General features: G+C 41.9%; 1 protein-coding gene across 1 annotated transcript; it reads right to left on the reverse strand.

Annotated features, from left to right (window-relative positions):
* Window positions 1-1,871: 1,871 nt before the first annotated feature.
* On the reverse strand, window positions 1,872-14,831 carry LOC123991181 (trace amine-associated receptor 5-like). Its single transcript, XM_046292533.1, has 3 exons — window positions 14,799-14,831; window positions 7,920-8,139; window positions 1,872-2,716 (listed from the first exon to the last, which is right to left on the reverse strand). Exons 1-3 carry the CDS (start codon window positions 14,829-14,831, stop codon window positions 1,872-1,874), a joined length of 1,098 nt encoding a protein of 365 aa, XP_046148489.1.
* Window positions 14,832-15,742: the final 911 nt, after the last annotated feature.

The raw sequence follows: 15,742 nt of genomic DNA on the forward strand, positions 1-15,742 counted from the left end.
CAACAAATAATATGACAACTTGTCCGAAGTCGGTACTGTCGATGTGCCATCTTCTGTTTGTAGTGTCCAAACCGGTTGAGCTACAAACTAGTGTGGAAAGGGAGGATTCTCATGTACACCATGGCATATTCTGTTTTGCTCTACTACCCCCATAAGTGTTATGTGACTCATCTGAATGTAACCGTTACCGGTTTAACAAATGAATGGAAGTATAGAGGTAGTTTTGTGCCTACCCCCAAAAAATGTCAAATAAATTCTCTATATATTTCCTGAGCTTTCTTATACGTCCTAGATATAGGACAGACACTTCAACATCTTATTGCAAGTGATTTATTATTTGACTGTCTTTATTGCCATTTATGAATGTGTTATTCAATGTGTTCCTACGGGCTATAGTAGTAAAGGCCAAATCCAATATGCTATTGAATGGAAGATTGTTTATCTTAAATCTTAATTGTTTATTAAAGGCCCCAAAGTCTTAGACTTTTAAAAAGCAATGCCACAACTCCATCTCCTAAATGACTAAAATGTGTAGCAGAGGAGAGTCTGACTCAAGCTCTTGTGATGAGGTAGCCCTGCCTGCGACTTCAAAATCAGTGTCACCTTCAGTTCAAGAGGGTGGTTTTCAGTTCAAGAAGATGTTGGTTTTCCACTCAGGATCCCGGGGTTCAGGTCCCACCTGTGACAGAGTCAAGATTCAGAGGTGGGATTCTTGACCTGTGCTGGAAAGTTTAGGGGTGAGGGTTGTACTGTGGCTGAGGGTTGTACTGTGGCTGAGGCCTCATGGAAGTAGTACACACACAAATCACAATAGTAATGTTTAATAATGTTTATGCTGTATTGGGGCCTTATTGGGCCCTGGAGTAAAGCATTTATGGCATCCGTGTTTACGGCATCCGTGTTTACGGATTTGGGGTGGTACACTGGTAAATTCAATGATCATTTGTTTGAGATTCACGGATGCTCAGGTGCCATTCCAAAGGCAGGTGGACTCCAATCAAGTTGCATAAACATCTCAATGATGATCAATGGAAACAGGATGCACCTGAGCTCAATTTCGAGTCTCATAGCAAAGGGTCTGAATACTTATGTAAATAAGCTATTTCTGTTTTTTATTTTATTTAATCAATTTTAGATTCCGGCTGTAGCATAACAAAATGTGGAAAATATTAAGGTGTCTGAATACTTTCCAAATGCACTGTAGTAGTTTTTTTTTTATAAATGTGAGAATACCTAGTTTACTAACATTTAACAAATGTGGGAATAATGATTAATAAATGGTGAGAACTGTAAATGCCTTACAAATGTTTGTTACTAAACATTATAAAGTGTTACCCATATTTGCATAATCTTACATTTTACCATCAACTATTTCCACAATACACCATTGAGTTAGACTTGGACTTTATCTGATATCATGCATATTGTTGGAGGTATTGTGTCCCAATTAAGCCAGTAGAGGGTGATGTTAAACCACATACAGTACGATCCATGACATCTTCAAAATGTACTTTTAGAATACTTCCATACTATTTATCATTAAATAGCATGGAACAACCACAGACTTTGGTATTTGTAATATACAACTCGAAATTACAATGTCTTTTATAATTTGTGTAAAACAATAATAATTTCACTTAACTAGGCAAGTCAGTTAAGAACAAATTCTTATACAACAAGCTTATGCTTTCTCCAAGTCATTCCATTCCAATCCAGCTAAATCATTCTGTATCAACACCACATGAATCTATGCCGAGAACACTGAGATAAGTAATGTCAGTGCAGTGTTACATGAAAGGAGCAAAAACAACAATTGTATAACATAACTATATCAAACCTGTTAGTTCCTATGTTTTTATTCCTAAATTTGACTATGAACGCCATAACTTCAGAGTTAAAATATGTTTTGCTGTCACTTTGAACCATGGATAAAAGAAAGCATAAATTATTGGATTAATTAAGGAATTAACAAGTGGCAGAAAACTGATGAATAATGATAATAAATTGTCAATAAAAATTTGTACAAAAAATAAAATAAATAGAGATGGAATCCAACAAATGAGATAGTTGACAACAACAATAGACAGAGTTTTTGCTGCTTTTCTCTCAGACTTATTTGCCTGTACAGTTTTAACACCAGACACACTGGCAGCCTCTTTTGAAAATACCTTTCTGGCCTGTGATGTGGCCACCACAAAGATTTTCAAATAAAGTGTTATAATAATAGAGCACGGGACAACCATTGTAATTACAATATCAATTATATTACCCCAGATTGACCCTTCTACAGTAAAACATTCTTTCAAACACATACTGGGTACCTGTACATTTATACATATTTTTATAACAACAGCCTGGTATATGATACAACAAAACCAGGTGATGGATATACAACACATTATTCTTGTTATTGTTGTTTTAGAGTGGTACAATAAAGGATCACACACAGCAACATAGCGGTCAATAGAAATCAAGACCAAATTGCCCAGAGATAAAGAAGTGCATAAAAAAGCCATATAGAAATGAAAAGCACAGAAATATTTCCCAAAATCCCAGCATGATTCCATTAACGCTACAGTCGTTACTGGTATCACAATCGCTCCCACCAGGAGATCTGACACAGCCAGTGAGAGGATGAGCAGGTTGGTAGGAGTGTGAAGCTGCTTGAAGTGAGAGATGGAGATGATCACCAGTAGGTTCAAAAATACTGTAACTGCTGAAAACAATGAGCAGAAGATGTACAGTGCTGTGTAGATAGATGTCGATAGCAAAGCCTTTCTGCAAGAAGAGTTTCTGTCTTGAAAACAGTATTGAAAATCTTCATGTTTCTCCATTTTTTTAAATAAATGGTCAAAATGCTGAGATCTCCTGCTCCTGCTTGGTCCTGTGTGTGACCCTGTCAGGTCAGCCTTCTGACAAACTCTGAGCTCTGCCTCTCTATTTATCTCTGAGTTACTGACAGCCACTCCCCTCCCCAGAGTGTCTCTACACACACACACACACAGACACACACACACGCAAATAAGGTGAGTGCACACTCACGTGAGCACACAAATGAACAAACGGTTGGTTTAACAAATCATTAATGAAAGCATGATGTAATGTATGACAGGATATGATGTTGCTGTAGCCACCTAGCCTGTCCTTCAGCCTTACTGACAGTTAGAGATGAGAGGAAAGGTACATTTTCTCAGTTGAGCACTTTAATGGGGAAAATATAGTATGCGTGTTTTATTGGTCACTGAAAGGCTATTTTACATGGGAAATAGGATAACTGTTAAGACTAATTGGTTTGGGTGATGTCAGTGCTCAGTTTAGAACATATTCCACAACCTCAAGAGACATGATTGCACACCACATGTCAGCAAGTCAGTGTGTCGGAAAGTTGACAGTAAGAAAGTTGATGAGATGGCATAAAGTTATGCTTACCTACAAAGGCAAAACGCAGTAACTACGAATTTGATCTGTTGTAATGGCCAAGTATATTATCTGATTAATGTGGGATTTATTTTCCTATTTAGTTTCCTTTTCCAAGATGGTGTAGCAGTCAGACGTCTTTGTCTTTTGTCGTGTCAAGTGTATATATGTTTTTATATCTTTACACAGCGTGATTCAAACCAGAGCAAATCTGACTTATTTTCTCCACACCCCCGGATTCCTACCGTAAGCTCAGAACCTTTTCACCTGGATCATCGCAGATAGCTAGCTTTAAAAAAAATTGTTTTGCTAGGCCCATCTCCCGGCTAGCCGAAGAGGTCTACCAGCCACTCCTTGGGCCACAATACCTATTTTTCCAATTGGCCTGGACCCCTTTTACTGCCGACACGGAGCCTCGCCGATCCATCATGACACGATCCATCATTTGTTGACTTCTGTAACCGTAAAAGCCTTGGTTTCATGCATGTTAACATTAGAAGCCTCCTCCCTAAGTTTGTTTTATTCACTGCTTTAGCACACTCTGCCAACCTGAATCCTGGCTTAGGATGACCACCAAAAAATGTTCTTCCCTAACTATAACATTTTCCGACAAGATATAATTGCCAAAGGGGGCGGAGTTGCAATCTACTGCAGAGATGGCCTGCAGAGCTCTGTCTTACTATCCAGGTCTGTGCCCAAATAATTTAAGCTTCTACTTTCAAAAATCCACTTTTCCAGAAACAAGTCTCTCACCGTTGAGCTTGCTATAGACCACCTTCTGCCCACAGCTGTGCCCTGGACACCATATATGAATTGATTGGACCCCATCTATCTTCAGAGCTCGTGCTGTTAGGTGACCTAAACTGGGACATGCTTAACATCCTGGCCATCCTACAATCTAAGCCCTCAATCTCACACAAATGATCAATGAACCTACCAGGTACAACCCCAAATCCGTAAACACGGGCACCCTCATAGAAATCATCCTAACCAACCTGCCCTCCAAATACACCTCTGCTGTCTTCAACCAGGGTCTCGGCGATCACTGCCTCATTGCCTTCTTCCGTAATGGGTCTGCGGTCAAACGACCACCCCTCATCACAGTCAAACGCTCCCTAAAACACTTCAGCGAGCAGGCCTTTCTAATCCACCTGGCCCAGGAATCCTGGAAGGATATTGACATCATTCCGTCAGTAGAGGATGCCTGGTTATTCTTTACAAGTGCTTTCCTCACCATCTTAAATAAGCATGCCCCATTCAAAAAATGTAGAACCAGGAACCGATAAAGCTCTTGGTTCACTCCAGACCTGACTGCCCTTGACCAGCACAAAAACATCCTGTGGTGTACTGCATTGGCATTGAATCGCCCCCGCGATATTTAACTTTCAGGGAAGTTAGGAACCAACATACACACGCAGTTCGGAAAGCAAAGGCTAGCTTTTTCAAATAGAAATTTGCGTCCTGTAGCACAAACTCCCCAAAAATTATGGGACACTGTAAAGTTCATGGAGAATAAGAGCACCTCCTCCCAGCTGCCCACTGCACTGAGGCTAGGAAACACTGTCACCATTTATAAATCGCCAAAAAACTTCCATTTACTCATAATAGACTGAATGTACACATCACACTATTACAACAGTGTGACTGTTTTGGAATACAATATGACATGTATTTATTTTAACATCCTCTGTGTTGTGTGATTAGTGTTTAACCATTGATATGTTCTTGGTCATTTTGAGACCATAAAAGGCAGCTGAACTCAAAAACCAACTTCTCTAGTTGAAAAAGGCCGATGTTGCATAGATATTAGACAGAAACATTGATTCTAGTATATAAATGTTGTACAAGGTGTAAATAGCATAATAGAGGTCATATCTTCCAAAACAGATATTTATGAGATTTAACCTGTTGAGTGTAGGGGGCAGTATTTTGATGTTTGGATGATAAACGTACCCAAAGTAAACTGCCTACTTCTCAGGCCCAGAAGCTAGAATATGCATATAATTGTCAGATTAGGATAGAAAACACTCTAAAGTGTCCAAAACTGTCCAAATGTTTTCTGTTAGTATAACAGAACTGATATTGCATGCGAAAACCTGAGGAAAATCCAACTAGGAAGTGCCTCTTATTTTGAAAGCTCCCTGTTCCATTGCATGGCTTCCCTCCATTTAAAGGGATATCAACCAGATTTCTTTCTCTATGGCTTCCACATGGTGTGAACACTCTTTAGACATAGTTTCAGCCTTTTATTCTGGAAAATGAGCGAGAACGATCACTTTGCGTCAGTGGATGGCTGGGTGCCAGCAGCATTTTGCATGCGCAACAGCTTGGAGCAGACATTTTCTCTCTCTCTCCTATTGAAAAAGCTACGGTCTGGTTGAAATATTATCGATTATTTATTGTAAAAACAACCTGAGAAATGATTATAAAAAAACGTTTGACATGTTTCTATGAACTCTACGGATACTATTTGGAATTTGTCTGCCCCGTCGTGACCGCTCGAGCCTGTGAATTACTCAACAAAACGCGCCATCCAAATGGAGGTATTTTGGATGTAAATAGAAGCTTTATGGAACGAAAGGAACATGTATTGTATAACTGGGAGTCTTGTGAGTGCAAACATCCGAAGATCATCAAAGGTAAGCGATTCATTTTATTGCTTTTCTGACTTTCGTGACCAATCTACTTTGCTGCTAGCTGTTTGTAATGTTTTGTCTGCTGAGAGAGATGTCCTTACATAAACACTTGGTTTGCTTTAGCTGTAAAGCTTTTTTGAAATCTGACACGCCAGGTGAATTAACAACAAGCTAATCTGTGTTTTGCTATATTACTCTTGTGATTTCATGAAAATTTAAAATGTTTAGTAAATTAATTTGTATTTGGCGCTCTGCAATAACATTTACATTTAAGTCATTTAGCAGACGCTCTTATCCAGAGCGACTTACAAATTCAGCAGATGTTGACGAAATGGGATAACGGGATGGGTGCGCCAAGAAGTTTTTAAGTAAGCTGTTATTTTCCAAGATCACTTGGATATTTGAGGGTTGAGATTTGATTTCCATCCTGAACACTAACAGCGGATGGTAACATCAGAATGGTCATGCGTGGAGAAACAGCTGCACAGATTGTGCCCTAACCAATCCTACAATAGAACCAGTGAGACAGAACAGTGAGACAGGCCTGCAGCAACTCAGACACGTTAACATATGACAACACGCACTTGTTTACATAAGACAACACATCACCAATATTATGTTGAAAGAACACTTGACCCCTAGCCCTTTATGGAGTGACCACTTGTTGATGTGTTCGATAGTGATCACTCCAGTCTGCCACTGATTTGGTCAAAATGACAATTGAGACGATGTGCACTTGCATCCCAACTGCCACTTGTCAATATTTCCAAATTCAAAACCCATTTGTGAGCATTTTGTGTTATGCCACAACCTATTTTGTAACATGAAACACTGCCTGACAGACGCATACAGTAATAGAAAATGAGAACGTTGTCAAAACGAAGCGGTCACCACTCGGCAGAGACTTTATAAGTCGATTTAGCTAACGGGGCCTGCCTGTTCAATGTGCTACTACTGTAGCTAGCTTCATTGACAAACAAAGAGATGGAACTTAGCTAGCAAGCTAGTAATTCTCCTCACTGATAAACAGGATATAGCTTCTGATGTATTTACTAAAGTTTGACTGATGAAGTTGTAGACATGTTCTCAGAAATCAGTGCAGTAACTATAATGTTCATGCACTTTGAGAAATACTGCACCAAACACCTTAGCTAGATGTAAAATTCAAAATTAATAACTGATTTCTTGATGTATCTTAATTCTGACAATTTTGAGGGTGAAAGGTTGATACCGTTACTCAAGATGAACAATCAACAATAACTGGTCCTCTGTAGCTCAGTTGGTAGATCATGGCACAAAACCAGGATAGTGGGTTCAATACATTGAATGTCACTTTGGATAAAAGTGTCTGCGAAATGCCATAGGGGTACGATGTTAAGCCATCATTTGTCTTTATGTACCACTTACTTAAGGAGATATGCAAATCCTACCAATTAGAGCTGGTTGGTGGCCATTTTGGAAAACTGGTTAAATCATCGCCGGGATCCCGGGGCCGTAGATTGTCGCTGAAAGCTCTTGACTGGGGACCGTCGCTGCAGGCTCCGGACCGGGGACCGTCGCTGCAGGCTCCGGACCGGGGACCGTCGCTGCAGGCTCCGGACCGGGGACCGTCGCTGCAGGCTCCGGACCGGGGACCGTCGCTGCAGGCTCCGGGCCGGGGACCGTCGCTGCAGGCTCCGGGCCATGGATCGTCGCTGGACGCCCTAGGCCATGGATCGTCGCTGGAGGCTCCGGGCCATGGAGCGTCGCTGCAGGCTTCGGGCCATGGATTGTCGCTGGAGGCTTCGTACGTGGAGCCGGAACAGTTCTCACCGGACTGAGGAGACATACTGGAAACCTGATGCGTGGAGCTGCCACAGGGCTTACCAGGCTGGGGAGACATACTGGAGGACTGGTACGTGGAACCAGAACGGGTCTCACCGGACTGGGGAGATGCACTGGAAGCCTGGTGCGTGGAGCAGGCACCGGATACAATGGGCCGTGGAGGAGCACTGGAGGACACAAGCTTAGAGCTGGCACAACCCGTCCTGGCTGGATGGTTACTTTCGCCCTGCAAATGCGGGGCGCTAGCACAGGACGCACTGGGCTGTGCAGACGCACCGGAGACACAGTGTGCAGAGCCGGCGCAGGATATCCAGGGCCGAAGAGACACACTGGAAGCCAGGAGCGCTGATCCAGCACCATCCGTCCTGGCTGAATGCCCACTCTAGCCCGGCCAATGCGGGGAGTGGCAGGGGAGCCTAGTGGTTAGAGCATTGGACAAGTAACCAAAAGGTTGCATGTTCAAATCCAAATGTAATGATGGTGTTGGAGTCGTGTTTGGCCATGCAGTCATTAGTGAACAGGGAGTACAGGAGTGGACTAAGTATACACCCCTGAGGTTCCCCAATGTTGAGGATCAGCGTGGCAGGTGTGTTGTTGCCTACCTTTACCATCTGGGGGTGGCCCGTCAGGAAGTCCAGGAACCAGTTGCAGAGGAAAGTGTTTAGTCCCAGGGTCCTTGGGAGCTTTGTGGGCACTATGGTGTTGAAGCCGATGACTGAAGTGGTGTACTCCTGGGGCGGCAGGGTAGCCTAGTGGTTAGAGTGTTGGACTAGTAACCTGAAGGTTGCAAGTTCAAACCCCCGTTCAGGGTTCAGGGTCATTCTGCCCCTGAACTGGCAGTCAACCCACTGTTCCTAGGCCGTCATTGAAACTAAGAATTTGTTCTTAACTGACTTGCCTGGTTAAATAAAGGTAAAAAAGAGAAAAAAAACTCCTCAATGCCTTTGGATAAATCCCAAAACATATTCCAGACAGTGATAGCAAAAACAGTCCTGTAGCGTAGCATCCGCATCACTTCTATATTGAGCGAGTCACTGGTACTTCCTGCTGTAGTTATTGTTTGATATCAGGAATCAGGAGGATAGAATTATGGTCAGATTTGACAAATTTGGTTTGTTTATTGCAGATAAAGGCCTATATTGACTGTCACATTCCAAATACCGTCAATTGAAATCTAGGTCCTACTTCTAGAGTGTAAACCTAATATGTCTTGTTTAGTCTGTCCCCTGCAGGTAGACTGGTGTCAGGCTGAAGCGGCAGCTGCCACGGATGTGTGGATAAACATCTGTTCCTCAACATGTCTCAACATGTCTTCCGCACACCAAGGTTCCTCCTGGTGCCACAGGCACTCAGCGTATAATTGTACAAGGGAGGGAAGCAAGCTATGAGGCCAAATGCAGGCCAGTGCTGTCCCAGTTGGTTAAGTTAGAACCAGAGCCCAGATACCTCACAGCGCTGGCAGAGAACTGACTTAAACCGGGTCATAACTATGGACTGGTGCTGGAGCTGCAGCCACATCCAGGCCACGCACTGACCACAGACACCTTCACATCCCACCACCCGGGGGAAGGCTGTCCCGTTCCAGTTGAGGGTTACCTGCCCACTGTCATTATTATATAAAATTATCCAGCAAACCTGTTCAGCTCAGCTGCTGGTAATCATGAGGTAGCAATTGGCAAAATGGAAGAGTTTCACTGGTCGCTGTATCCCTGAACCTTCTTCAGTCCCGGTTACACCCAGCAGCATGTGTAAGTCCCTCTGCCTCTAATAGACCTCAAGGATGTGGGCTGGTAGGAGTGGATCCTTGCTCCGCAGCGCTACCTGGCCAACTACTGTCAGTGCCCGTTCACACTGAGCAAGAGCCTGAACGGCCCCAACCATAATATCCTGCAGACACGGGTACACTCTTTGGACCCCCACGGCACACCCCAGCCCTGCTGCGTACCCATCCGCCTGTCACCTGTCTCAATGCTCTACTATGACAACAATGCATTCCTACGCACCAACCAGGACATGGTGATGGATGATTGTGGCTGCAGATGAATTACATTAGGTGTGATGGCTGGTTGGTGTAGTGGACATTAGAACAGTCTTTTTTACACATAATAACAATGTTATATTCATTGAGTCTCCTGTGATGAAAAGGCTTTGGTATTATTCAGACAGATGGTCTCTTCTAAATTTGGCACAGGCACACATTTCATCTAACACAGGGAGTTCAGATTTAAATTGACTTCATATACAGATCTAGCGTGTCCTTGTGCCTGGTGCCGCCAGCTGGACAGTGTTTCTTCCGACACATTGGTGCGGCTGGCTTCCTGGTTAAGTGAGCAGTGTGTCAAGAAGCAGTGCGGCTTGGCAGGGTCGTGTTTCGCAGGACACATGGCTCTTGACCGTCGCCTCCCCGAATCCATAGAGGAGTTGCAGCGATGGGACAAGACTATAACTACGAATTGGATATCACGAAAAAGGGGTAAAAGTACAATAACATAAACTTTGGCTCTTTAAACAATCTAGCATTTTGGATTTGAGCTTTTCATGCGAGGCAACAGTATAAAATCTCACCTCTTATTTGAGGGTGTTTTCATACATATTGTACCTATTTTACAATTTAAAAATGAATGCACCTTATGAATCAAGTCCCCCCCCCCCCCATTTGAAGAGGTCATAAGTATTTGGACAACTTCTAATCAAATCAAATTGATTTATATAGCCCTTCGTATATCAGCTGATATCTCAAAGTGCTGTACAGAAACCCAGCCTGAAACCCCAAACAGCAAGCAATGCAGGTGTAGAAGCACGGTGGCTAGGAAAAACTCCCTAGAAAGGCCAAAACCTAGGAAGAAACCTAGAGAGGAAGAAACCTAGAGAGGAACCAGGCTATGTGGGGTGGCCAGTCCTCTTCTGGCTGTGCCGGGTGGAGATTATAACAGAACATGGCCAAGATGTTCAAATGTTCATAAATGACCAGCTGAAGACTCATCTCTTAGTGGGTCATGGTCGAATAATAATAAGGCAGAACAGTTGAAACTGGAGCAGCAGCACGGCCAGATGGACTGGGGACAGCAAGGAGTCATCATGTCAGGTAGTCCTGGGGCATGGTCCTAGGGTTCAGGTCCTCCGAGAGAGAGAAAGAAAGAGAGAAGGAGAGAATTAGAGAACGCACACTTAGATTCACACAGGACACCGAATAGGACAGGAGAAGTACTCCAGATATAACAAACTGACCCTAGCCCCCCGGCTTAGACAGGAGGGGTCAGGAGACACTGTGGCCCCATCCGAGGACACCCCCGGACAGGGCCAAACAGGAAGGATATAACCCCACCCACTTTGCCAAAACTTCACTTGTATTGTATTAAAGGTGGTAACCCTTTAAATGTAATGTTCAGTTAAATGATGTATTTAGATATTGGATCCCTTACCCTTTAAGCAGTCTATGAACTTCTCTTATGGGTGACTGCAGTCCACACTTTGATCTTGGTAGTCACTGCCAACAAACAAGAGTGTTGTCATGTTCAGACAAAACACGTTACTTCCTTAAGCACAGTACTACAACAGCGTGACTGTTGTGGAATAAAATGTTCAATATTTCCTTTAACATCCTTTGTGTTGTGTGCTTATTGTTTAACCATTGATATGTTCTAGGTCATTTTGAAACATTAAGGATCATCAGGTACTGCTGAAATGTCTACCAAAGGCATGTCTAATGTTTTTGAGATAAATTACACTGGTCACTGTTCAAAACATTTATAAAGTATTAAGAAAGTATGAATAGTCCTCCCTTTAGATTAGAGACTGCAAAACGACTTTACTAATGATTAGTAGATGGTTTATAAGGATATGTATTAAACATCTTGTGAATCATTACTACATACTAAATAAGTTGTTTATAAATGTGGGAATAACTAGCTTGCTAAAACAAATGTGGGCGTAATGATACATGAATGATGAATAAACTATTTACTTATCCATTATGAATTATTTAGTGTGTTACCCAATCACTATATTCATTCACACTAAACAGCTTCTGAGAGAGCTGCTCTGGTGTGACCCCTGACATGGCAGCAGTGATGTAGTGAGAGTAGTGGTAGTGAGAGTAGTGGTCGTGTTCTTAACCAGTATATTGAGGTTGAAGTGTCTACTGTACTGTGGTCTCCTGCACTGTTGAGTTTAATGATTAATGCATATAGTAGTAATTTTAAAATGTCATAATACCCATGTGATTAACATTCAGCAAATGTGTGCATAGTAATAAACGGTGAGCAAACTGTAAATGCCTTACAAATGGTTTATACCTGAACATTATAAAGTGTTACACATTATCTGCATATTCTTGCATTTTACCATCAACTGCTTACACAATACACCATTGAGATAGACTTGGACGTCATCGAATATGCAGTATTAAACATTTCAGATCCACTACACTTGCTAATGGCATTGAGGGTAATGTTAGACAATATACAGAATGATTCATGACTTCCTCAAAATGTACTTTAAAAATAATTACATACTATTTATCATTAAATAACATGGCACAACAACAGACATTGGTATTTGGAATATACAAACCAAAATGACTTATGCCTTCTCCAAGCCATTCCAATCCAGCCTAATCATTTTGTATCAACAACACATCTATGATGACAACACAGAGAAGTATTGGTAAGTGAGAGTAATGGCGGAGTTCATAACCAGTATGTTGAGGTTGAAGTGTCTGCTGTGGTCTCCTGCACTGTTGTGTTTAATCATTAATGCATATAGTTATTTATACATGTCAGAATACCCAGGTGAGTAACATTTAGCAAATGTGGAACTAATAATAAATGGTGATCAAACTGTAAATGTCTTACAAATGGTTTATAACTGAATGTTATTATACAGTGTTACCCATAATTGCATATTCTGACATTTTACCATCAAATACTTACACAATACCCAATGTAGTTAGATCTGCATGTTATCTGATATCATGAGGTATTGTACATTTAAACTTTAATGTACTTGTAGAAGGCGTTGTGTCCCAATTGCGCCACTAGGGGGGAATATTAGAAAGTAAATTTAATTACTCATGACATCCTTAAAATGTACATTTGGAATTTGGTATTAATTAGGATCCCCACTAGCCAATGCAAAAGCATCAGCTAATCTTCCTGGGTCCACATTAAATAACATGCAACAACCACAGACTTTGGTATTTGGAAAATACAACCAAAGTCTTTTATAAAACAAGATAATCTATTCATATGCCTTGTCTGATTAATTCCAATCCAATTCAGACAAACATTCTGTATCAACAGAATGTTATCTATTATTACAACAATGACATAAATAATGTCAGTGTATTGACACGTGAAATAAGCAATTACAACAATTGCATAACACAACATCAAACATGTTTGTCAAAGTTAGGCATAAAAAAAAACATAGGAACTATGAACGCCTTAACTTCAGAGTTAAAATACGTTTAGCTGTCACTTTGAACCATGGATAAAAGAAAGCATAAATTATTGGATTAATTAAAGAGTTACAAAGTGGTAGAAAGCTAAAGAAAAGTGATGATGAATCTAAATTGACTAAATAAAAAAAGAAAAAAGGAATCCAACAACTTAGATAGGTGAAAACAACAATAGACAGAGTTTTTGCTGCTTTTGTCTCAGACTTATTTGCCTGTACAGTTTTAACACCAGACACACTGTCAGCCTCTTTTGAAAATACCTTTCTGGCCTGTGATCTGGCCACCACAAAGATTTTCAAATAAAGTGTTATAATAATAGAGCACGGGACAACCATTGTAAGTACAAGGTCAATTATATTAACCCAGATTAACTCTTCTACAATAAAACATTCTTTCAAACAACTACTTGGTACTTGTATTTTCACAGAGATTTTCATAATAGCAGCACGGTATATGATACAATAACACCAGGTAATGGATATGCAACATATAATTCTTGTTATTGTTATTTTAGAGTGGTACAATAAGGGATCACACACAGCAACATAGCGGTCAATGGATATCAAGACCAAATTGCCCAGAGATAAAGAAGTACACAAACAAGAGATGTAGAATTGAAACACACAGAAATATTCCCCAAATCCCCAGCATGGTTCCATAATTGCTACAGTCACTACTGGTATCACGATCAGTCCCACCAGGAGATCTGACACAGCCAGAGAGAGGATGAGCAGGTTGGTTGGAGTCTGGAGCTGCTTGAAGTGAGAGATGGAGATGATCACCAGTACATTCAAAAAAGCTGTAACTGCTGAAATCAATGAGCAGAAGATGTACAGTGTTATGTAGATAGATGTCGACAGCAAAACCTTTCTGCAAGAAGAGTTTCTGTCTTGAAAACAGTATTGAACATCTTCATGTTTCTCCATTTGTAATAAAGGGTCAAAATGCTGAGGTCCTTCGCCTGCTTGGTCCTGTGTGTGACCCTGTCAGGTCCGCCTTCTGAGAAACTCTGAGCTCTGCCTCTCTATTTATCCCTAAGTGACAAACAGATACTCTCCTCCCTGTAGTGTCTCTGCACACACACACACACACACACACACACACACACACACACACACACACACACACACACACACACACACACACACACACACACACACACACACACACACACACACACACCACCAATAACAAAACATACATACGTGAAGACACAAATGAAATGGTTGGATAAACAAATAATTTGTGAAAACATGATGTAATGTATGACAGGATTGAATGTTGCTGTGCCCACCTAGCCTGACCTTCAGCCTTACTGAGAGTTAGAGATGAGAGAAAAGGTATATTTACTTAACTGAGCATTTTAATGGGGAAAATATAATATGGTTGATGTTTTGGACACTCAAAGGATATTTTGCTCTGTTCCCCACTGCTGCATTGATTGTTGTCTGTCTTTTTGTTACCCAGTTCTTGACGCTGTTCCTGTCCTGTTGCATGTCCGTTACAAATTGAATATCCCTGTACCTGCTTCTCTTCTCCAGCATCCTTCCTTACAGAGGTAGTATTGCCATCTGTAGGAACACTATGAGGATCTGATCCCCCCCCCCCCTGTCACTGGAGGATAAGGTGGAGTTGGCTTACACACTACAGGAAGGTGCCTAATCGGGTCCTCTTCATCAGGAGCCAGGATGAACTCAGGTGAGAGAGTGAGATGACTCTGTTTGGAGACAGTTGTGGCCTTGGGAGTCCTGGGTACAGAGATAAGCTACAGCCAAAATGGCAGAAAGTGCGCAGTTCCCTTTCTGCCATCTGGTTGTCTGCCTTTGAGGGCACATAGCACCTGGGCATGGTTATGGTGGAGAGGTCTGAGAACAGACTTGCACACGTCTTCCATCTGCTCATCAGGTAGTACGTGGTCATCACAGCCCCTCCTACTGATCCAGAGTTTCTGTACAAGAACCTTTAGCTGAGTAATGAAAGGGAGGATGTAGCCTAAGGGATCATGTTGGCTGGCCAGCACTCTGTAAATTATCCTCAAGGCTTCTCTCTGGACAGGTCCTTGTTCGTAGCCGAGGGTGTCTGGCTAACAGCTCAGGTCCATAATTAGTTATTGTGGATCGATGATGGTCTGGGAGAGCCATATCCCACTGCTCTTTGACCTACCTTCTAGGGGAAGGTGTTCCACAGAGGCATGTTATTGGCCCATTGCCGAACCTCGTACCCCCCGGAAAAGAGGCAGCAGCGCAGCCTGTCCACCAACAACTTTGCTTCGGTCCTCGTGGGTTGACTTTGGAGACCGTTGTCAACATAGAAGGCTCGACTGACTCCTGATTTTATTTAATTTGGATCTCTTTTAGTTTAGTCTTTTAGTTGGGACTAATCTTCCAAGAGTCCTTAAACATTAAAA

The sequence above is a fragment of the Oncorhynchus gorbuscha genome, linkage group LG01 (assembly GCF_021184085.1).
Source record: "Oncorhynchus gorbuscha isolate QuinsamMale2020 ecotype Even-year linkage group LG01, OgorEven_v1.0, whole genome shotgun sequence".
Lineage (NCBI taxonomy): Eukaryota > Metazoa > Chordata > Actinopteri > Salmoniformes > Salmonidae > Oncorhynchus > Oncorhynchus gorbuscha.

Coding starts and splice junctions, on each gene's coding strand:
- LOC123991181 (XM_046292533.1), bottom strand. CDS start 14,831: ATGCAACAGGACAGGAACAGCGTCAAGAACTGG. Junction 8,140..14,798: donor GGAACAGCGTCAAGAACTGG/GTAACAAAAAGA, acceptor GCGTCTGCACAG/CCCAGTGCGTCCTGTGCTAG. Junction 2,717..7,919: donor CAGTATGTCTCCCCAGCCTG/GTAAGCCCTGTG, acceptor CATTGTTTTCAG/CAGTTACAGTATTTTTGAAC.